The sequence below is a fragment of the Crotalus tigris genome, unplaced genomic scaffold (assembly GCF_016545835.1).
Source record: "Crotalus tigris isolate CLP2741 ecotype Arizona unplaced genomic scaffold, ASM1654583v1 scf7180000024454.734221, whole genome shotgun sequence".
Lineage (NCBI taxonomy): Eukaryota > Metazoa > Chordata > Lepidosauria > Squamata > Viperidae > Crotalus > Crotalus tigris.
In genome coordinates this window covers 116195-139753 of record NW_024100623.1, presented here as the reverse complement: position 1 = coordinate 139753, position 23559 = coordinate 116195, and the positions used below count along the sequence as shown (strand labels likewise).

The 23559-nt window shown below is 37.5% G+C and overlaps 1 protein-coding gene across 1 annotated transcript in view; it reads left to right on the top strand.

The window, feature by feature from the left end:
- TTC21B (tetratricopeptide repeat domain 21B) overlaps window positions 1-23559 on the top strand; it is a 46820-nt gene that overhangs the window by 4011 nt on the left and 19250 nt on the right. The window contains exons 4-15 of the mRNA XM_039332215.1: window positions 1029-1195; window positions 2631-2753; window positions 4502-4659; window positions 6127-6211; window positions 8144-8242; window positions 9488-9680; window positions 10104-10201; window positions 14629-14829; window positions 16110-16239; window positions 17847-18004; window positions 18886-19104; window positions 22472-22710. Coding sequence (XP_039188149.1) covers window positions 1029-1195; window positions 2631-2753; window positions 4502-4659; window positions 6127-6211; window positions 8144-8242; window positions 9488-9680; window positions 10104-10201; window positions 14629-14829; window positions 16110-16239; window positions 17847-18004; window positions 18886-19104; window positions 22472-22710 — 1870 coding nt within the window. The remainder of the gene's footprint in view (window positions 1-1028; window positions 1196-2630; window positions 2754-4501; window positions 4660-6126; window positions 6212-8143; window positions 8243-9487; window positions 9681-10103; window positions 10202-14628; window positions 14830-16109; window positions 16240-17846; window positions 18005-18885; window positions 19105-22471; window positions 22711-23559) is intronic.

The following is a 23559-nucleotide window of genomic DNA, read 5'->3' as shown; positions in this document are numbered from 1 at the left end:
TATATGAAGTAAGCTTTGTACAATCAGCTAATTAGAACTTAGCTTTCTGTAAAATTATCAATTATTAGCAGGAATAAGGTTCCAAATCCTCTTGGGAGATGACTTCATTTCAGTTGGTCCTAACATGGATGTTTTGGGTAATGATGAATAGTCCTCATCTCATAATTTCCAATTTATAAACCACTGGTTTACCAGTTTAATGGTGTGTTTAACTAAATTACCTGATTTTTGATTCAGATGATGCCCTCTATGTTACATCCCTCATAATTTCCAAGAAATAAAATTTACATCCATTGATTCCAAGCATGGAAATTGTAGTTTGAGATGTCTGTAGTACACTGGATAGATAAAGGCTCAAATTTAATTTCTGTCATGCTTTTTCCAAATCCCCTTGTGGACAGTGGCAGGTCAAAAGTCTTCTTTAGTCTGTAGAGATCCAGTTCTCTCCATAAACTGGATTACTAATAATAGTGTGACAGCCAAACTAGTTACTGGAAGTGTAAGCTTGATTAATAGCACTAGCATCATAGTCAAAATTGATTTGTGTCTTAATGCCTTTATCAGGCATACTGGCATCATCCAATATGAACACAGAATACTATGTTCTATACTGGATGATGCCATTTAAGAATATTGCAAATTGAAAAGGTCCAGAGAAGAAAGAAGGAGTGGGTCCTAGAGACTATGAAAAGAATATATGAAAAGCCACGTTCAAAAATGGCTAAAATACATTTCTCAGCTGTTCAACAGTAAAACAGATTCTAGTGAAAAAATTGGTGAGCTTTTCAAAGAGTAGATGTTTGTCTGCTAGGACCCCAGACTGGTGAATTTTCCGCCTTGGCTGGACTAGATATAATTTGCTGTTCTTCTCCTCTTTGACTCTATAACACATCTACTTTGTTGTTTTTAGTAGGGTTTGGTTGCTATTATGTAATATCTTGTAGTAAGTCTCTAATCTGATGAAAATTGTCATTCAGTGATAGTCCTTCAAACTATGTGATTGTTACATTCTTCTCCCTTGTTTTTAGATCAGGAAGTTATCGTGGAACTTGATGCCAAGCTGAAGGAGCATCGTAAGACAGCAGGACAGGAGGCTTTATATTTTGCAGGACTGTTTTTGTGGCATATTGGCCGCTATGAGAAAGCCCGTGAATACATTGACAGAATGATCAAGATCTCAAACGGCAGTAAAGAGGTAACCCGTTCCTTATAGTTGTGGGTGGTACCTGCTGAAAACAAGGTTTGATCACTCCCAGGTTTGCCTCATGATGCTCTCCATCATCTTTCATATCGGAATGGATTATCACTAAGCTCCTTAACACTCGAGAAGTACAAAACGTTACAAAAAAACTGATAATACCGGTACTGTTACAAAATAAGCTTGATAGTTTTCGTTTAGTTTAATGTTTGGGAGGCCAGTTTCTTTAAGTGGAATGTATTGTAACTAGGGGTTACCTTGTCTTCTATTTACACAAATTGAAGCACCCTATGTATTTGCTGATTTTCCCAAGTTGCTTTGCCTCTCTATTATAGCATATTGTACTCCATTTTTTAGGAGCCTTATTTCCCTCCCCTCCCCCTTTCCTTTTACCCCTCCCTTTACCATACCTGTATTTTTCCTACTTTTCCTCACCTATATAAATTTAATAAAATTTTGTCAAAAAAAAAAACCCACTCAGGAATAGATCTTGGATCACTTGGGGGCTATAAATGATTTTTTAAAACCTTTTTAAAGGGAAGAATCCTGAATTACTGAAATCCTAAATGCTTTCTTACCAACTAGTTTTCTTCATTACTAACTTTTGTTATGCTGATATTCCATATGCTTTTGAAAAGACGTGGGCTTCATCTGGATTATGAACTTGGACTCTAAGGGTGAGAATCAAGGATTCAGCTATTCGATAACCTAGTTTTATTACACTAGGAAAGACCTAATTAAAACAGAAAAATTGCCAGTGGTAACAAGAAGCCTTCAAGCCTTACATTTATTTATATACATCTTGAGGTTCAAACGTCACATCTCTTCCTCCTGCCTATGTGTCTAGATGGGCTGAAGGTGGGTTACTTCTTAATGGAAGGAGTGGTTAACATCTGTGGATTGTCATTGTGACACCTCTCCGGTCTCATGAGTTTGGTCCTTCTAGCTTTCACAGTAGCTTTTAGAGCAGTTCATCAGTGTGCCAATGCTGTAGAGTGCTAAGAGTTGTCTTTCTGCCTATCTGGAGTGGGCCTTTTACTGGGGATGGATAAATAGGAAACATCATAATGCTTTAAGTACTAAATCCATCCCATTCTATAATGGCCCAGTAGTTAGACCGACTCAAGGTTGACTCAGCCTTCCATCCTTCTGAGGTCAGAAAAATGAGGACCCAGATTTTGGGGGACAATATGCTGACTCTGTAAACTGCTTAGAAAGGGCTGTAAAGCACTGTGAAGCAGTAGATAAGTCTAAGTGCTATTGCTGTAACAGCAGGAGTGAAACCATGGAACATATATCAGTCTTCTGCATTACATAAATTATTGCATTTATGTTCAGTAGAACTTTATATGATTTTTTTTAAAAAAAAACACTGTATCCAGTGACAGCAGCATAGTGTTGCATCATTTAACGTTTTACTTTGTTCTTACAGGGGTGGATTCTAAAAGGATGGCTTGATGTGACTAGTGGGAAAGAGACAAGCATGAAAAAAGCTGGAAAATGTTTTGATGAAGGGCTCCAAAATGGGAATGATATTTTTGGCCTGATGGGTAAAGTAAGTGTATAAAAAAGTTTTTAAATGCACCTAATTAGTAACAAACATAGCAGCTGATGCAGACTGATCCAGCACAGATTAGTGCATAAGAGTGGAGGAATGGATGAAGGAGCAGATCAAAGCAACCTTATTTTGTATTTAGGATGCTATTTGTTCTTTCTCTCCTCTTAATTTCTCATTTTATGTAATGTGGGTTCTAAGAATCTGATTGAAGTCAATATTCGTTCTTTGATTCACAGGATTAAATCTTTTAGCCATCATATCATCAATTATTTTTATTTGCTTTGACATATGCTTTTCTTTTATGAAAAACAAAAGATGCATTTGGAGTCACTTCTACTCTTAGAATTGAAACAATTGAAGAGCAGTGTGCATAAAGTCTGGGAATCAAAGAGACGCTTTGAAGGGTTTTACCACTTGCAACTGTGGAGAAGAAATAGTTCTTTTTGTTTCTTCTTAAAAAGAGGCTTTTGTAGGTCTTTTTAAATATTACGTGTGCTAAAATGTATTCTGTTTTAAAAATCTTACTATAAATTGCATTTTGAATCAGTAGGTTTACAAGCACTTTGCCATGATTTTTTTTTTAAATTCATGGTAAAGCTTGCATTTTGCATATTTACTGCTTTGAATAGTTTTGCTTTCTAAGTCTTTATAATCCTGGTTATAAACTCACTGGTTCAGGCACTCTGCTAAACATGGGTCAGTTTAAACATAGTTATTGAATAAACATCATTTGGCTAGATTCACAAAACACACTAAATGGAGACCAAAGGAGCCGCATTGTACTTAGCATATTGTAGGAATATTGCTATTTTTATCATAAAGCTTTATTTTATACAAAAGCATTAAAACCGATGGCCTTCAGTGGAAGATATCCTATAAGTACATATAGATAGTCCTCGACTTGTGACCATAATGGAGTCTGTCTATCATGCTCATAAGTTGTGATAACTGTAAGAAAGGTCACCCACCTGGCAGGTATGACTTTATGAACTTTTTTGTAGCAGTTGTTGAGCAAATACTGTGGTTCCCCCCCCCCCGGTATTGTTTGTGATGAAGGCATTGTTTAAGGCACTTCTGGCTTGAAAGGATTAGTTAGTGAGATCACTGTTGCCCAGGGGACGCCCATGGGGGCTCCTTTCATGTCACCGTCAAAGAGCTGGAGCAAGTGACAGGAGCTCACGCAGCACCATTTGGGTTTCAAACATGGACTTGCTAACCTCAGCCCAGTGTCCTAACCATGTGAGCCGCCATCATGCTCCATAACGCTGTGTTCATTAAGCAAACCAATGATTCATTGTGGGTCAGTTTTGCTGAAAACCAGAAGTAAATACTGGTTTTCAACAAAAGTGTGGTAAAATGTGATCCCATGGCCATGGGATGCAGCAAAGTGCTATAAATGCAATTGCTGAGTGCCTGACATGCACTCACTTGATAGCCAGAGGGCTGGCCCATTATAACTTTGGAACAGGATCATAAGTACCCCCAGGGAGGTCCGTTGTAACTTCAAACAGTCACTAAGCAACAAGTCATAAATCAAGGACTATCTGATATGGCTTCTAAAAGCTTTATATATATATCGGGAAACAGGTTCTAGATAAGCAGTCACAACAGACTGCTTTTCCACCAGTGTACACCAGCCAGGGAATTGTCTAAGAAACACTTTTTTCTAGTTGGAAAGTTTGTTTGTTTGTTTTTTTAAAAAAAGCAAGATAAAAGTGACCAAGTGATCATTTCATTTTCACTAGGCCCAGTATTTTGAAGTGCGTCAGAATTATTCAGGAGCTTTGGAAACTGTGAATCAAATAATTGCAAATTTCCCACACTTTCTTCCGGCATTTATAAAAAAGATGATGCTTCAGCTGGCTTTGCAGGATTGGGAGCAGGCAGCTGAGACTGCCCAGAGGTGAGTACACTAAATTGTTCTTGTCTAGATCAATTCAAAATGCTGTATCCTCTCAGCTGCAGTGTTTTTGCAGAAGGCAAATGATCAAAGGTGATTTCTCCCCTGGTGACTTAGATCATCTTGTAGAGTCCTCCAACCTTGTGGTGCCAAAATGACAAAAAGGGAGACAAATTTTATATCTCATTATAAAATGAGCTCCGGTGGCACAGTGGTTAGAATGCAGCACTGCAGGCTACTTCTGCTGACTCTTGGCTGCCTGCAGTTTGGCAGTTCGATTCTCAGCTCAGGGTTGACTCCACCTTCCATTTTTCTGAGGTCGGTAAACAGAGGACCCAGATTGTTGGGACTCTGTAAACTGCTTAGATAGGGCTATAAAGCACTGTGAAGCGGTATATAAGTCTAAGTGCTATGGCTATTAACAATGGCTGAGTGATTCTGTAACAGCAGACTAAGGTGCTAATGGGAAATTGTCTAAACAAAGAATAGCAATAGCAGCAATAGCACTTAGATTTATGTATTGCTTTACAGTGCTTTTACAGCTCTCTCTAAGTGGTTTACAGAGTCTGCATATTGTCCCCCAACAATCTGGGTCCTCATTTTACTGACCTCAGAAGGATGCAAGACTGAGTCAACCTTGAGCTGCTCAGACTTGAACTCCTGGAGTGAGCAGTGAGTTAGCCTGCAGTATTGCATTCTAACCACGGCTCTTAATACAGTTTTTCACTTATTTGTTTTCCAATCTTGATCTATCTGGTTAGTACTATGAAACTCTATGAAACTCATTTTTTCAGTCATTGCTTCAGTATTATTGAATTGTACATGATTGATAGTGGGCAACCAAAGATGTGAAGGCTGATAACATTTTCTATTCTGGCTGAAGCAACTTCTGTGCAGACAAACACACACACAGTGGAGGGAAATGGTGCCTGCATCAGCTCTTCCCACTGATTTTTTTTTTTTGTTAATTTGAAATTTCATATAATGAGGGTAGAGAATGATATGAAACTGAAGAAGGAAGGGCGAATTACTCCTCTAGTAAAGCTCTGTAGCTTTGCGTGCCCATGCAAATCTCTTTTTTTGGTATTGTTCCAAGTTTAATAAATGTGCTGCCAAAGTGAACATTGTAGCCTTGTTTCTATTTCTCCAAGTTGCCCTGAAAGTAGGAGATGAGGGGGACATAAAGATGCCAAGCAAATGTTACATTTTCAAGAGGGTGTACTAAGCACATAAAATTCCCAATTAATCTGACATTTGTCCGCAGAAGCAATTAATTGCCAGTAGTACCCCAGAGACTAATTCCCCAAAAATAAATAGTTGTTTGCCCTAAAGCAGAAACAGGAAAGTTGTCCAAATGGAGCTCAGCTATTAGCCATTCTGTTTGTGGCTTCTGTAATTCGGCAGTTTTCCTTGAAAACGCCTAAAAATATAAGTGTTTTGGTGTGTTTTTTTAAATTTATTTTCCTTTAGGTTGTTGCAGAAAGATGCTCTCAACCTAGATGCTTTAAAAATGGAGGCTGTTCACTATTTGTGCAGGGCAGGAAACATACCTGAGGTGAGTCTTCAGTTTTTAATTCCACATTGTTGGGTGCATTTTATAGAGAGGCACGGGAAACAATTATTCAGAATTTTTCTCCGTATAAAATAATGGGTCTTCTAATTGCTAGTGAAGAGAATGATGACAATGGTTTTAATAATGCAATCCATGTATATATAGAACTAGGTTCCACTGAATTTACCTCCAAGATCAGCAGATGGAAAATTTTAGGTGTAAATATCTTTTGAGAATTACAGTCCTGACACAGGTATTTTAGAATTACATGAAGTAAAAGGATGGATCTAATTTAAACTACTAGTATCACATTATCAAACAGCCATTGGTGGAACAAGAGATCACCTTTACAATGCACACTGCCTAAATCTTATTTGGAGATAGGCCAGGATGGAGCAAATACAGGCATCACATAAGAAGCTGCAAGAAGAATATGAGCTGTCAGTAAGGTGTGTTTTGTTGGTGGGAGGTAGCAATTGGGTGCAATGGAAAAAGCTTTTTTTTCCCCAAGAGTCTATGATATTTTTGTCTATAGGCTCCTTAGTCTGTGATGAATACCATAACAAAAATTGTCAAGGTCTACTCTAGATTGTTCCAAAGATACATTGATTTTACACTTTGCAGAGAATGTTTAATGAAGGGCTATCAATGAAACTGTTGGCTGGATTTGCACACCTATGTCAGCAACCATGGTTTAAAAACCAAGATGTGTTGGATTCATTCAAGATGCTAGATCAATTTAAAAGAAAATAGAACGGTTATATAAGTATTTTGAGTGAATCAGCTTTGTTTTTGATATGAAACTTAAGCAATTTATGCATGTTGCAAAGTATTTCCTTAATTTCCATTAAGATTTAAACCAAAATATAGTTGTTAGGAATGGGGGAGCTTAATATTGGAAATGGGATTCTTAATTATAACTCTAATATTTTTCAATGAGTTTTTTATCGCATTATAAAAATGTAGGGTAGAATAAACTAGTGCTAAGCATAAATCTGGCTTCTTTTATTGCCTGAACTAGTTAAGCACTAGTTCTGTCCACTGCTATTTTTGCTTCTGCTGCTAATTTCTATAACCTATATTTGCATTTAGCTTGCTGTAGGCTACATAGGGCTTAAAGTGTGTTTCCCAGGAAACCATTTTAATGATAGACAATTCTTCCAGATGCAGAATTTTTAACCTTTCATAGTTGAACCTCTTTTCTGGCTGCCCAAAGAGAGCAATGGTAGATGGTGTTCCTTGCAGGCTACTTACCTTTCCCAAAGTGGGGAGACCCTCACAGGCTTAAACTGATGTTGAAAGCCAATGACTTTTTAGTTAAGAATAACGTGTCCCCAAGACTTTACATGAAGAGCTATGTGCAAAACCTCTGTGTTCTGTATTTCATGGACATTGGGTTGGAGAAAAGAGGACTTGAACACAGTCTGCTTATGGCCACTTTCCAGGCCCGTGATAGAATTTGGTTGATAGATCTCAAAAATCTCACACAGAAATCCATGCTTTCAACGCCTAGCCGTTCGTAGCTTAGCCTGCATTCAAAGTCTGTGTAGATCAGGGGTCTTCAAACTCGGCCCTTTTATGACTCATGGACTTCAACTCCCAGAATTCCTCAGCCAGGGAGTTGAAGTCCATGAGTCATAAAAGGGCCGGTTTTGAAGACTCCTGGTGTAGATGAATGGCTGTGGGGCATTTTATTTAAAACATATATAAGTGTTCTAGTACTGTTCCCTCAGAAATACTTCTATAAGGAGATACTTAAATTGGCTTGCATTAATAAAATAGTTTCAGACTAGGTTCATATAAATACTGGCTGCTGGTACACGTTTTGCATTCCAGATGCCTCTGTATCCAGGTTTCCTAAATGCCAGTGCTTGTTCCCTCCTTCTTATCCTCCGTCCCCGAAATAATAAGACCAGTATATTTTGTTTGTCCTAGGCTTCATCCAGGCTGAAAGATCTGATTAGTGCTTTGAATCAGTTGGAACCACAGAATCCTCAACTTTTCTGTAAGATAGCCTTAGTTTTTAGCAGAACGGTAAGTAGATTTTTTTTTAATTGCCAATAATGACTGATTGAATGACTCTCTTATATAAGCAGGTATGCTCCCTATGTACGTAATGCTAACTTTGTCTTTCATGGGAAACACTGATTTATGTCCTGGTCATGCCTTTTGAAGATAAGGCTAAGAATGAATATTATTATAGATAGATCTTAATTTACAACCATTCATTTAGTTACCATTTCATACCAACAGTTGTAAGTTGAGGACTACTGGAATTAAAGCCCAGGTATGCTTCAGGAAATGCTAAATTATTGTAATTGGAAAAGCATTGTTCGCCATACAAAATTAAGGGATAGCTGTGACATTTGTTCAGCATCTCTGTCTTGATTGCAACCATGAAGAATAGTGAACAGCTTTCTTTCTCTTGGCTTCCTATAGTGCAGGGGTAGGCAACCTTGGCTCTTTTATGACTCATGGACTTCAACTCCCAGAATTCCTGAGCCAGCATGGCTCAGCTTGGAAACCTCTCCCTTTCCCCTCAGCATGGCTGGCTCAGGAATTCTGGGAGTTGAAATTTACGAGTCATAAAAGAGCCAAGGTTGCCTACCCGTGCTATAGTCACTTCCCCCTCTCTCTTTATTTGTGTTGGTTAGCTATCTGTGGCAAAAGACTTCGCTTACTACTGATTCTGAGCAAGATGTGAGATGTGCCGTGGTGTAAAAGTGAAAGCTGAGGACATTTGCCCAAAACAAACAGCAGTCAAAGATGGAGGCGGTTGGGGCAGAGCAATTCATGGACTTCATTGATGCTTTTACTGGCCTTGATTCTGGATTATTGGTAGCAGAATTAGAAAAATCCGATTTTCGGTCACATTGACTAATGCAAGGAATATTTTCCAGATGACTTTTATAAATTGGGCAGTCTTGTTCTGTCAAAGAATACATTTTCTTAGGAGAAATTTGTTGGGGACTGCTTGCTAGCAAAGAGCATGGCCTAAATAAGCATGCTAGAACCATTTTCTCTTTCTAAAATGTTACTCTTAGAATAGGGGGTTAGTAAAAGGATTTAGTAAAATTGTGGACAGCTCTCTTGCAGAGAGTTTCTTCGACCAGGTCATAGATGCATGCGATGATGGATACAATTAAATTATAACACCATTATTTGATGTAAAGATGGTCATTTTTAGTTAATATTGTGATTATGTCCGATAGAGTTTTTCAAAACTAAAGCCATTCATAATAGAATTTTTTTGGGGGGGGATGTTTGTTTTAACTGTAGTGTGGCCGCAATCCACACATCCTGCAGCTGACCCAGATGTTGGTAGACAGAGCTTTCAGCTTAGCTCCTCAGAATGCAGACATTGCTACAGAGCTGGGCTATCAGATGCTTTTTCAAGGAAAAATAAAGGAAGCTATGAAATGCTACAAAACTGCTATGGCTCTTGATGAAACAAGTGTTCCTGCACTAACAGGTTTGGGGATTTTTTTACGAGTAATTGATAGAGGAGGGAGGGAGGGGGAGAGAGAGAAAGAGACATAGAGAGGGAGGGAGAGAGATATGGAGAGAGAGGGAGGGAGAGGGAGGGAGGAGTTGATCTTTATCAGTTTGTTTTTGAGTCACTATTATATTTTCATAGCTTCAGGTTACCTTTGGCTGAATTTGCCTATTGCAAATTCCAGGGCTTTGCCAGGAATGACCACTTCTCCCCCAGAGCCCAATGTAGTTGGCAATAGAGGTGATGCCCTTTTCATTGCTAACTTCAGACCTAGGTCCTATTAGCCTGCAGTTCTTGATAGAAAAGATTCATTGACCCTTTCTGTAATGATGAAATTTGATTTGTGCCCCGAAGACATTTCGTAGAATAAAGCTGAAGAGAAACATCTTTGCATTACAGGAATTATCCGAAGCCAGTTAATGGAAGGGAAGTTAGATGATGTAGAGCAGCAATTGGAGTTCCTGAATGAAGTTCAACAGTCTATTGGAGTATCAGCAGTAAGTGGAGAATAATGTTTTTCCAAAAATGATTTGATACTAATCCATGTTCTTAATGTGGATCTGAGGACCTCTATGTCATAGTTCTATCCTTCATGTTCTTACAATGTCCAGTTCTTGGATTTCATGAAAGAGGATGAAGACAGTGATAGTAGTGAGCATATAACGTTGAGAAGGAAGACAACTGTCATGACTCCAACAGATGAAACTCTTCAAAGAACTTTGAGGCATTGTTTACCTTAAAGAATCTTTATTTTGAGTAGCATAACATCGGCAGTGCACAATGGAAGCCCAAAACTAAATTTCCCTCCCCTGATCATATAGTATCAAAGCACAATTCCCTCCTCCAATTAACAGTCATAAATCACATTCCCCAATTAACTTGAAGCACAGGCCTCCTTTCCCGTTCTCCAGCCAGCCGATTTCTTACAATAACCTTGTTTCTCACACTAGGTTTAGTGTTGTTATGCCTAGCTGGACTCTTGTTCATATCCCCCCTCCCAGCATCATCTAACTCTAAAAGCAAAAGGTAAAAGATGGCTACATTTCCATCTGTTGTCAATGCAAAAACATCCGATGTTAGCAGCATTGACAACAACCTTGTTAATGTGAGTCACAGTTGAGTGACTTTTGCTAAGTCTCAAGCTGTATTTGATTTGGGGATGGCATGCAAGAAGAAGATATTATAAAAGGCTGGTTGAACCAGGACCACAAATGAGAAGAACCAGGGCAAAACTAATATAAGTCTTCACCCCAAAACCCTTTCAAAGTCTTAAATAAAAACCTTTTGTAAGTATTGGTAATTTTTGAAAGATAAAAGTTTGCCACCAATTGGTAGCAGCAAATTTGGTAGTAAGAGGATTAGGAGATTATGGATTATGGATTCCAACCTCCATAACAAAACTCTGCAGGGAGAGTTTAATTATTTCAAACATAGTTTAATGACAACAAATTGGAATAGAGTTGAATCTTATGAAAAAGAAATGTAAAAAAAACCCAATACATTTCCCAGTTCAATTATTAATTATTTGATTAATTCTGAAGCAATAATTATTATTGCTCTTATATTTTAAAATATCTACTGTACAAGGAGAGGAGTTGTTATGGTTGCTCTCATGAAAGCAGAGAAATTGTGGCTTCTGAATAAATTTAGTGGTTGTATTGAGGTGACAGTTCTCTGGCAGTTGCTCTGCCATATCCATGGCCCAGTTGCCTTTCTGTGGCCGGGGGGGGGGGAGAAAAAGCAAACTTTACTTATATCTTTGTTATTTAACCTCCTCTCAGGTGGGAGCCAGTTTTCAAACAGTTATCCAGGTAGAGTGATCCTAAAGAAAAGGCAGGTGGAAATCCTTCTACTATTTAAAAGAAGCAGGTTTCCAGAGTGTTACATTGCATGTGTGGGAGAAAGAGGTATAAGAATTTGAATTGCGATAAATAGATCTTGCATCCTATATACAGCAGTCACTGGAATTATTTCACAATGGTTTCTTTAGCTTTTCTGCAGTAAAACTACCTATCAGAAGTTCTCACATTCCTACCGTAAATGGCTGTGTAAGTGTTTCTAATCCAGCTTGTTGGGAGAAGCCTGACACTTCCTACGGATAGCGCTAGTGAGGAAGCTTTTTAAACAAGCTTGAGAATTCCTATAACATAGGACACATTCGGTGATGTGATTCAGCCGGTTCGCACCACTTTGACAGAACCGGTAGCTAATTTTTTGTTGCCCAGGCTCAGGACAGACTTCCGGAAGCGGCCTCCACACAGAGAACCGATTGTTCACATATTTGAATCCCACCACTGGACACATCGTTGGGAAAATGAGATCACTTAAAGTTTTGCAGATTCATAACTTTCAACATTTGGATCCTGCCATTGCTACAGCTCTCACCCTGAGGGCTTTCCCTTCTTTCTATAAAGAAGACGTAAAACATCCATTGAAGTTTAATCTTCTGGATTAAATTTAATCTTCTGCTGAAAAAGCTTCTGGAAAAGAAGGATTGAATTTATAAATTATGGGAGTTCCGTACAGGAAGTCCTTGACTTATAACCATTTATTTAGCAACTGTTCAAAATTGCAACTGCGCTGAAAAAAGTGACTTAAGATTAGGGCTCACACTTATGACCGCCACAGCATTCCCACAGTCATGTGATCAAAGTTTGGGTGCTTGGCAATCAGCAAATAATTTATAATGGTTGCAGCTGGTTTCCAACAAACTAAGTCAGTGGGGGAAGCTGGATTCACTTAATGACTGTATGATTCACTTAACAACTGCAGTGAAAGCGACTTGGCAAAGAAAGAAAGTGAGAGTCAGATTTAAAAAACAGAAGATTTGACCTTTTAGAGGGGGCATTATAAGTTTATATATTTATTTGAATAAGATTAAAAGAACGGAAGACTTTTAGATATAATTAGACTTTTAATAATAAATCTTTATTGATTAGCCCTTAGGCCATATCAAAGTGCAAAGTTCCAGCAACAAATTATTACTAAAGTTTGATAAAAGCAATTTAAAATGAAATTTGATAAAATACAGTTTAAAATGGAATTACAGTAAAATACGACTTAAAATGAAATTGGAATAAAATACAGTCCAAAATGAAATTAAAATAGAGTACAGTAATTTAAAATATAGATAAAATATGATAAAATTATATCTGGGAGTCACCCTTGCAATCTACCCCAATCAGTCCCACATATGCAGATCTCAACCAAACCATTTTGTTTAAATACTGTGCTGCATTAAATATTATTTTCAAGTTCTGGCCACACATAAAGTAAGTTGTTTTGATATGGGGATCCCAATGAGTCATTCGTTTGGTATATCGACCGAGGTACCTGTCTTTCACCCTCTTGTATAGGCAACAATCAAATAGTATGTGAGCCGGGTCTTCTACCTCTGTCGCTCCGCAAATGCAGAGACGCTCATTGTAAGGTATAGAATGGAATCTCCCATACCTGACCATTGTGTCAAGCTGTTCGAATCTCGCTCGTGTAAATATCTCCCTAAGGTGTTTTGGCAGTTGTAACTTCAAATAGCTGTCTAGTTGAAAAGTACGCTTATATTTACTCAGCCATTTCAAGTTACCTACCTTACTAAGGATCGCTATATCATTTGTGTTTTTATACCCTTAATTTTTTGGGCAGCTCTTTTTTTGAATTCTCCTGTTACACAAGAGACAGGAAGACCACAGCTTCTTACAAAATTTGTTAGTTTGGTGATCCAGGAGATTTGTGATTGTAAATTAGACTTTTGTAATGAAAGATAAGATTTAGAATTAAGATAGTATTTTTTTCTTCTTCTTTTGATATGGGAAATATAAAGATAAGAGGATTGATTTGAATAAAATTTTCAGCTATATAAATGCTTAATATTGAGGAAATCATAACTGATAAAGATATTTCAAATACTGATGGGAAATCAAACTTTAACAAGAATAGGAAAAACAGGATATTGATGAATGAATATGAATGAATGACTTTATTGATTTATGAATTGATATTATTTGTATGATATTAGTAAAATATGATGAAGATGCTTATATCTAGCTTTGTATACATTAACAGTACCAAAAATTGTAATGGTGTAATGAAGGGAAAATGGAAAAAAAACGGAGAAGAAAGGAGGATCAGGGAAAAAACACTGGATTGTGTAGTATTGAACAGATTTATATTGAAAAAGCTAATGTTAAATATTTGAACCCAGATAACATGTTGTTTACTAAGCACTAAGGACTGTAATTCTTAAAAATTAATAAAACTTTAATAATAAAAAAACAACTGCAGTGATTCACTTAACCATGGCATTTTGTTTTCTTTTTACAACCCCATAATCCCTTGCTTTAGGGTGGAGTCAGGGTAACTAAATGGAGCTGAGTGTTTACTGGCCGGATGCCCTTCCTGACGCTACGTGAAGTTTGCAGCAGATATTTTCTCTTTGCAACCTGATAGAGAAACATCTCCTGCTGCCTAGGACTGAACTCTCAACCTCCTAAGTGTGAGGGGAGCATCCGCCCCTCTTAGTTACTTCACTTAAACAAGGCAATAAAGCTTGTAAAATGGGACAAAACTAACTTAACAACCGCCTTGCTTAGCAACAAAAATTCTAATCTCAATTGTGGTCATAAGTCAAGGACTACCTCAGGGGTGGGCAACCTTGGCTCTAGGAATTCTGGGAGTTGAAGTCCGCGAGTCATAAAAGAGCCAAGGCTGCCTACCCCTGAACTACCTGTATGTATGTAGATAATTGGAATGGAACGCTCAGTTTTTATTTGTTTAATTTAAGACTTAGGCAGATATGGAAGAATGCTCTACAAATTTGAATTCCTTAACAGGTTTTTTTTTTTTAGCTACAACAGTCAGTATCAATGCCTAACACCTGATGGAATAGAAAACATTTTTATGCATTTTTTAAAAAAATGTTTTGTAGGAGCTGTCTTATCTACGTGCGGTTTTGGCTATGAAGAAAAATAAAAGACAAGAAGAAGTTATTACTTTGTTGAATGATGTCCTCGATGCCCATTTTTCTTCTCTCCAGGGTTTACCTCTTGGTATAGAATATTTTGAAAAATTAAATCCTGATTTTTTGATAGAAATTATTAAGGAATATCTTAATTTTTGCCCAAGTCAGGTAAGGTACTAAAATTCTTATCTTTTAAAAGTAATCAAAATACATAATGTTTTGTTTTTCACTCCATCTTTAAAAAAATTTATTACAATGGAAAGAACAATTATTACAATATGCCTGCCATGTATGGGAAGTACACTGATTTATAGTGGACTAATCTCTGAAAGGGCAAAAAGATAATGCTAATACTTTTATGTTATCATGAAAATAACAAGATATAAGCTCAGTTGGGAGAATACTTTTACGGTTTTTAACTCCCTCTTCATTAAAAATGTAAATGAGGAAATTGTTATGACCCAAATTAGTTATAAAATTCTATGGATAGCATATTTATTCTGCTTGGGACCAAAGCAAAAGTAAGATAGATCACCTATTTTCTATTTTGTGAAATCCTCTTTCTGATATCCCTTTCCTCTATAGTTCTTACCAGAAGTTTAGATTAGTTGTTTGCAACATTATTGCCTAGTAATTCTTGAGAGCAATAATCCCAACATATTTAGAGGTGAGGGAAAGCTGGTGTAGCCTAAATGATGCCAATTAAATAAGATAAAAAAAAACAATTTTGCAAGAAACCTAATCCTAACCTAATTCATGAAGATTTATTTACTAAAGTTTTGAGTCAGACTGTCTTTGGAAGATTCTGTCTGTGGAGTGCTTCCTTTGGAGGCAATTAGGATGACGAAGCTGATCTGTCCATGTGTTACCTTTTTGTCTTAGTACCCAACAGCTGGACATCAGAAACAGATGGATTCAGAAATGCCAACTAATAAAGGAGAATATTTGTAGCTGAGGATTGAAATAAGGGATCCTTGGTGCTCTCTGAGCTTGCTTGTTTTCTTGCAGACGTTTCATTATCCAAAATTAACTATTTTGGTTAATACGATGAGCACCGATGATGTTACCTAGTTGGATAATGAAATGTCTAAAAGAAAACAAACAAGCACAGAGAGCACTAAGGACCCCTTATTTTAATCCACAGCCAAGGTTATGCATTGAGAGATCCAGAGAACAAGGCAGGGCAAAATGCACATTAGATTTTACTTCTCACCAGTGGTGGGATTCAAATATGTGAACAACTGGTTCTCTGTGTGTGGATGCCGCTTCCGGAAGTCCATTCTGGGCCTGGGCAACAAAAAATTAGCTACCGGTTCTGCCGAAGTGGTGTGAACCGGCTGAATCCCACCACTGCTTCTCACTAAAATAAATGTGTTCATCGTATTGAACTGTCTCTGTTGTATAGTTGGAATACAGTAATGTTTAATGAGGTCTGTGTTAACTTTTAGCCAGCAGGCGCAGGACAGCCTCCTTCACCACTTCTGAGGCCTTGCGCATCAGTCCTTGAAACTGTGATGAAAACAGTCCCTGGTCTTTTACAAGCTGCCTACTTGGTTGCAAAAGTGAAATATTTATCAGGTAATAATTTCTTTAAGGATACATTTTTGTTTTTTTAAATTATACACTCAGCTTCAGAAAGTAGCTTCAGAGAAGCGGGTAAAGTGCAGGCTACATTGCCCTACAGACAGACTTTCTGAGGAATGTATTGCTAAAATTCAGTATAAATGAGACCTGGAGACCTACTTTGCTGTAGACCTGGAATATTTAATCATCTGGAGAAGAAACAAGGTAAGGAAAGGATGAAGAATATGATTTCTGAGATTCTCTCCATCCCTGTTAACAAAAAGGGCCAAAGGAGAAGTTGGCATTTTCTTGTGCAACAAAATAATGTTTGCATTTGTGTGTGTATTGCATGCATTATCTTTTCAGAGATTATTTAGGATGTGTGCATACGTGTTGGCTCTGAGAGTGTGTGTGTAAATTTATAATTAGGCTGTACAGACTACTGTCCAACTTGCTAGAGAATATTTTTCCAGATTTTTTTTTCTCAGCAGCCACCTACCCCTACCTTTCCCACCAGATCTTAATCCCTTTCAAGCTTGGTCTTTTTTTTTCCTGGCTTCGCTCCCCATACACTCACCAAACTGCTCTGCTCTGTTCCAATCTCAGAAAGTTTCTTTACTGACAGCGGCTTCATTTCCTTTATGCAGTTTCTTTTCAATATTCTGTTGATTAGAATATATATATATATATAGTTAATACCACTTTATAATGCCTTCGTAAGATTACTATTGGAATATGCATCCAGTTTGGGTCACCACAATGTAAAAAAGATGTTGAGACTCTAGAAACAGTGCAGAGAAGAGCAACAAAGATGATCAGGGGACTGGAGACTAAAACATATAAAGAACGGTTGCTGGAATTGGATATGTCTAGTTTAATGAAGAGAAGGATGAGGGGTGACATGATAGCAGTGTTCCAATATCTCAGGGGTTGCCACAAAGAAGAGGGAGTCAAGCTATTCTTTATTGTCCTGAAGGCAGGACAAGAAGCAATGGATGGAAACTAACCAAAGAGAGAAGCAACCTAGAACTAAGGAGAAATTTCCTGACAGAGCAATTAAATCAATGGAACGACTTGCCTCCAGAAGTTTTGAGTGCTCCAACACTGGAGGCTTTTAAGTAGAGACTGGTCACTCATTTGTCTGAAATGATATAGGGTTTCCTGCCAGAACTCCAAGATCCCTTCCAACTCTGTTATTTTGTTATTCTGAATGAAAAAGAAGCTTCTTTGCAGGAAATATCCTAGCCCTATCCATTAATGTAACCTAGTTTTATCCAGTTCTCCCTATTGCTCTGCCGATTGCAGCCCATGGTATTTTAAAAATAAAATTAAAAAATGTAGTTGCCAGATTGTGAATGTATAAGCCAAGAAACAACACAGGTGGCTTGTATCAAACTCTTTCTCATATTTTATTACTTTATTACTTCTGTAATTTTGAAAACAAAGATAATATTCTTAAATTAAATTGAAACATTCCTTTATTGGCCAGTAGGGGATGAGGGGGTCAAAGAAACATACTGTATAGAGTCAGGGGCGACATTATTTTACAGATGCTTCTATAAAACAACTTTTGAAGATGGAGGGGTTTATTTTCCTGTGTTTCATTTATTTCATCTGCTCAGGCAACTATGAAGCCTCTGAAAGGATCTTACAACACTGTCTGGAGCAGAATCCTTCCTACGCAGAGGCTCATCTCCTCATGGCTCAAGTTCATTTGTTGCAAAACAACTTCCAACTCTGTGCCCAGTCTCTGGAGCTCTGTCTAAGTTACAACTTTCAGGCAAGTTGAATGAGTTTGTACTAAAACTCTACTTTCATTGCATACTTGACTGGGTCCCTGAATTTTTAATATTGATGTTTATTATTTGAGAGTGCTGAGGTGATTGCAGATTGTCAGAATTGTTAATTAGCCCTTTAATGCCCTAAAGTAGTTTCCTTGCTTGCCTTGCCTACAGGACCGATAGACTTCTAAGATCTAATTCAGTTTCCTTCTTCTTGCTGATTTACAACTATCCAACTGTCCTAATTAGAGATCAGTTCAGTTCAACATTTGACAAAACTTCATTTTGGACACAAGAGAAGCCAGCCCAGATTGTAGGTATAGCGAAGCACCAGATGTACACACAGAGGAGCTCATAGTATAGATGTAACAAGTTTGGATCAAAAAACTTCAGGAAATTTTAAGTTTTGATAAACACAGGCCTGCAATGGTGATCACAGGAGGATCATCAGAAGTTTATAGCAGAACTGTGTTGGTCGTTACTTGTTGCCTTACAGGGGATTGTAATGTAATTCCTAGATATTTGAAGGCCATAGTTTGTTCTATACATCTTTATTTTCCAGCAGTGGGCCTAATAACTGGCCTACCATTTAGAAGTCACCCTGATTTTTGTTTTGTACTAATAGAATTTTTCCTTTTCAATGTACTCTGTACTCTCGATTTTCAAAATAATCAAACATTCCACTACCCCTTGTATGTATGAACTCCTTCTGGGGATCTTTGATAAAGCTTAGCAACTATAGAGTACAATAACTGCTCAAAAACGTTCTTAAATATCTGAATAATATACAGTTGATTTTCAATGCTTTTTAAATATTTTTTTTGTGGAAGACAGTAGAGAATGCAGATACCAATTATTTGATCAAATTACTTTTCACCAGATTAGGGACCATCCTGTGTACCACTTAATAAAAGCTCAAGCCCAGATAAAGATGGGTGAGATAGCAGAAGCCATTAAAACCTTGCAGATGGCAATGAATTTGCCAGGGATGAGAACAAGTACACCGTCCTCTAAATCAAAAGCAATTGAAATCGATGGGCGCGATCGTCTCTCTCTCTACCTGGAACTGGTAGAGGCTCATCGTTTGAATGGTGAACAGGTACTTATTTTTATTTATTGTTATATCAAATGATATGGCAGTGTTAATGAATTGTAATGAATGACCTTGGGGGACGAGGGAAAGAGATGCAATCAGGAAACAATCAGGAAACAATCAGACAACGGGAAGAAGCCCCCAAGAATTTAACAGTCAGAGAAAGAAGCTTAATTGATCAGATGGTTAAAATGGCGGCAGGAAGTTTGTACCTTCAGATTTGCCAGCTTCTGTTAATGTAACCTTGCAATAAAGTAGATTTAGCTCATCTATTATGTTTCCTATCTGATTTATCCGGGAGAGCTGGCATAAGTGCACTCAACACTTTAGCACAGTTTATGAACTTCAGAGAGACGTTATTACATTTACAGTTTAAAATCTTTAAAGTATTTGCAATACCATGATAGCAGTGACCAACAGAATGCATATGGACACTGCCCTGAATGGGGTTTGATGAAACATGAATGAGCCTAGCTTTCTTAGAGGCTTGTCTGTTGCCTTCTCACATGGAGGAGGGAATTCATGCTTAAGCAAAATTAACTCTGACAAAACATGGCTAATTTCAAAGATGTCAATTTCATAAACTATAGTTTGAAAGCAGTTTCTTTAAAACCCAATGCACATAATAGTCAGCAGGATCTGCAAAATTTGAGCAAAGAATGTTCAAGCCAATCCAAGCAAAGGCTGGGAGTGATAGTTCCTCATTCTTTTCTGAAATAAGAACGTCTGAGTTTTCTCCATGTAGTCAGAAGCTTTATAGCTAACAAGAAAGTAAAGTCAGCAATCAAAAGGTGCTTTTTAGAATGTTGTGGTAGGAAAAAGTTTGAATTTGAAAGGCCATGAGTAGAAATAAAAAAAAAAATTGCCACCCAGCTAAGAAACCTCTATAGACTACATTTACCTCTTGAATTGCCCATGACTGCATCCATTTAAAAGAAATTTTCCCCTTCTCTTCATTTGGAATAAAGAAGGTTATTTGGAAGCTTTTCAAACTGCCTTCCACATAATAGCAAACTTTTTGTCAGCAGATGTTGTGGAATGGTCTGAAAAACTAATCAAGTCAGGATCTACCTTAGAACGAAAGGTGCATTTTCAGGAATTTTGAATAAAATATGGCAACAGATTGATTCTGATTCTCTCCTGGGATGCTAGAGATACTGCCAAGTTATATGGCACAACGCTCTTCAGCTTGCATTCAGAAGAATCCTAAAGGGTTCTTTGCAAGTTTTGATTTGACATTCCTGAAATATATAAAGGGGGAAAAGCAAGATTACCCTCTATGAGTTAGAAGACTGGTCTTTTCTACTTCTGAAAGCTCTAACACCTCTAATTTAGAACCTGATGAAGAAATTGCACAGGGAGGCAACTCAAGTGGGGAAGATAACCTGCTTCAAAATATCTCCCTATAGCAGTGGTTCTCAACCTTTTTAATGCCGCGACCCCCAACCGGTCATAAGTCGAGGACTACTCAACTGGTGCAGCATCGTTTGCAGAATAGGACTTTTGGCGGGCTCAGCAGGACAGAGACAGCCTGGACAATTCCTATTGGCTTTTGAAAGCCAATAGAATTAGACTCTATTCAAGAGAGTCTATTCTATTGGCTTTCAAAAGCCAATAGAATAAAAGGGAGTAGCACAGCTAAGGAAAAGGGGAAAAAAATGGCGGACTGCGTTGTTTGGCGACCCCCGTGAAATGGTCATTCGACCCCAAATGGGGTCCCGACCCACAGGTTGAGAACCACTGCCCTATAGTATCATATTACCATATGTGGTGGGAATGCCCAAAGGCTTGTGAGTATTGGAATAGGATATGAAGATGGCTGAAAGATATATTAATGTTGGACTTAGAGTTAAAACCTGAACTTTTCCTGTTGGGAATAACCACGGAGAAATACAATAAGGGAACAATCTATTTGCTGTTACATGTCCTGACTACAGCTAGGCTTGCGTTCGCGCAAGAATGGAAGAGCAAAGAAATTCCCATAGAGGAAGGGACACTATATAAAATATTACAATGTGCGGAAATGGACAGGCTCACAATGGTATTGAAAGACAAATGTAGATCAGTTTATTTCGAAACCTGGGATAAATTTTACCGTTGGAAGGATTCGAGGAGGACGGTTGAGATTATAGGCTAGTGTTAAGATAGAAATATATGTAATTTTAGAATAAGTATTGTATATAAAATTTAGATGTATATTCAGAGATGAAGAACCGATTGTAAAATGAGGAATAATTTGATAAGAATGTATATACTGGAATGTCACGTTATATTCAATGTTTTTTTAATTGTATTATAAATAAAATTTTGAAAAAAAAATCTCCCTATAGTTTGCAGAGAGTGACTGGGAAAGTAAAAAGAGGAGGGGAACAGAATAATGTGTTTTTCCTATCACAATCTCATTAGGGCTAGTAGGTTTGCTTACTCCTATATTTGTAGCAACGTAGAACTTTGGGGGGACTAGAAAGACCAATAGATCTGGCTGGCGGTCCCTGTGAGTTCAACCGTTTTTCTATTTTTTATTATAATATATTAATTTTAAAAATACAGTCAAAGAAAAGGAAAAAAAGAAAAAAGGTAAAAAAAGAGAAAGATTTACTAGCATCATAAAATTTGTTATAAAATTTCAAAATAACAGTTATTTAAATCTGAAAATCTTAAACGTTTTAACAGTGAAAATCAGTATAAAGCAAGTCAGAGTTGTAAGCCATCCAGTCACTTAAATGAGATGGGCAGTGTAGAAATTTAATAATTAACTAAGTCAATATTAAAATTGAATTAGTATACAGTAATTAATAATTATGACCAATATGATTCAAATTATACATGTATAAATTGAGATAAATTACCTTTTGACTAATTTGTTGTGTGAACCAATTATGCACCTTAAAAATCCTCCCACAATATCCTGTACAAGATTCAGACAGAAACTTTTATAAGCTGCCCAGAATCTCTGTGTGAGATGGGCAGCCATAAGGAAGGAAGGAAGGAGTGTACCAATGAACTAGCAATAGCAGTAGCACTTAGACTTATATACTGCTTCACAGTGCTTTACAGCTCTCTCTAAGCGGTTTACAGAGTCAGCATATTGCCCCCAACAGTTTGGGTCCTCATTTTACCAACCTTGGAAGGATGGAAGGCTGAGTCAACTTTGAGCCAGTGAGAATCAAACTACTGGCAGCTGGCAGTCAGCAGAAGTAGCCTGCAGTACTGCATTGTAACTACTGCACCACCATGGCTCTAAGTAACTAACTAATTAACTAGTTAGCAACTAACTAATTTGTCAGACAAACTGAAAGAGTTTAATCTGAGAGCTGAAGTTTTGCATGAATGTGATGGCTGGCATTTTGACAAAATATTTGTTTGTTTGTAGCATGAAGCTGTTAAAATCCTCCAAGATGCTATCAATGAATTTTCTGGTACAACTGAAGAACTGCGGGTCATGATTACTAATGCAGACTTAGTTCTTATGCAAGGAGATGTTGAAGCAGCTTTAACTATGTTCAGAAATATAACACCAGAGCAGACTTATTTTGTTCAAGCCAAAGAAAAGATGGCAGAGATCTACCTGAAGTACAGGAGAGACAAGAAGCTGTATGCAAGCTGTTATAGGTAAGACCTTATATTGCACACATCCTTTCCCCCCCCACACAAAAAATAAATTGCATTGTAAATTTATATCCAAGAAACCACTTTGACATATCGATTCTCTGCTTTTTGCTGATACCATAGTCATAGTCATGGGCACTGTTTTACATGCCCATCTGAGTGGGTAATTCCAAGCATTAGTCATGGGATATGAATGTTTGAGCCCCTGGCATCTATTTTATCAAAGATCCATACAAAACTGCTGCATGTGATCACCAATGAGATATTATCAATCTGCTGTTGACACCCAGTTCTATAGTATATCAACAACCTTTGGCTGTGAATGTCTTGAACTTGTGTTTTGAGGCTGTTAGGGACTAGATTTGGAAAATAAGCTTAGACTAAATCCTCCCAAGAAGGTGCAAAAAAAAAAATCTGGCCTGTCCAAAAACATCAGTCATGCTGGTTGCTTCAGCTTCTCTTTGAAGAAGATGGTCAATTACTTGGGGTTCGTTCTGGAGTTACAGTACCTACTGAAATAGCACATGGAAGCCATGGTCAGGGGGTCTTTGCCTAGCTAGGATTCATCCAGGAATCTTGTGTAAGTTATGCCTTGATCGCCGTGCAATTGAATGACTGCAGTGTACTCTACATAGACTTGCCTTTAAAAACAACTTAGAAACTCCTGCTGATTCAAAATTCAGGGGTCAAATTGTTAGCTGGGGAAGCCTCCACAGCTAGTAGTGTTATGAAAATTATGCTTCACATGTTCCCATCCACTACCTTCCTCTACATATTTCAGTTTAGATTACTTGCACTTTATCCTAAACTAATTATACGGTTTGTGAAAAGAGACCCGCTTCAAAGTAATGA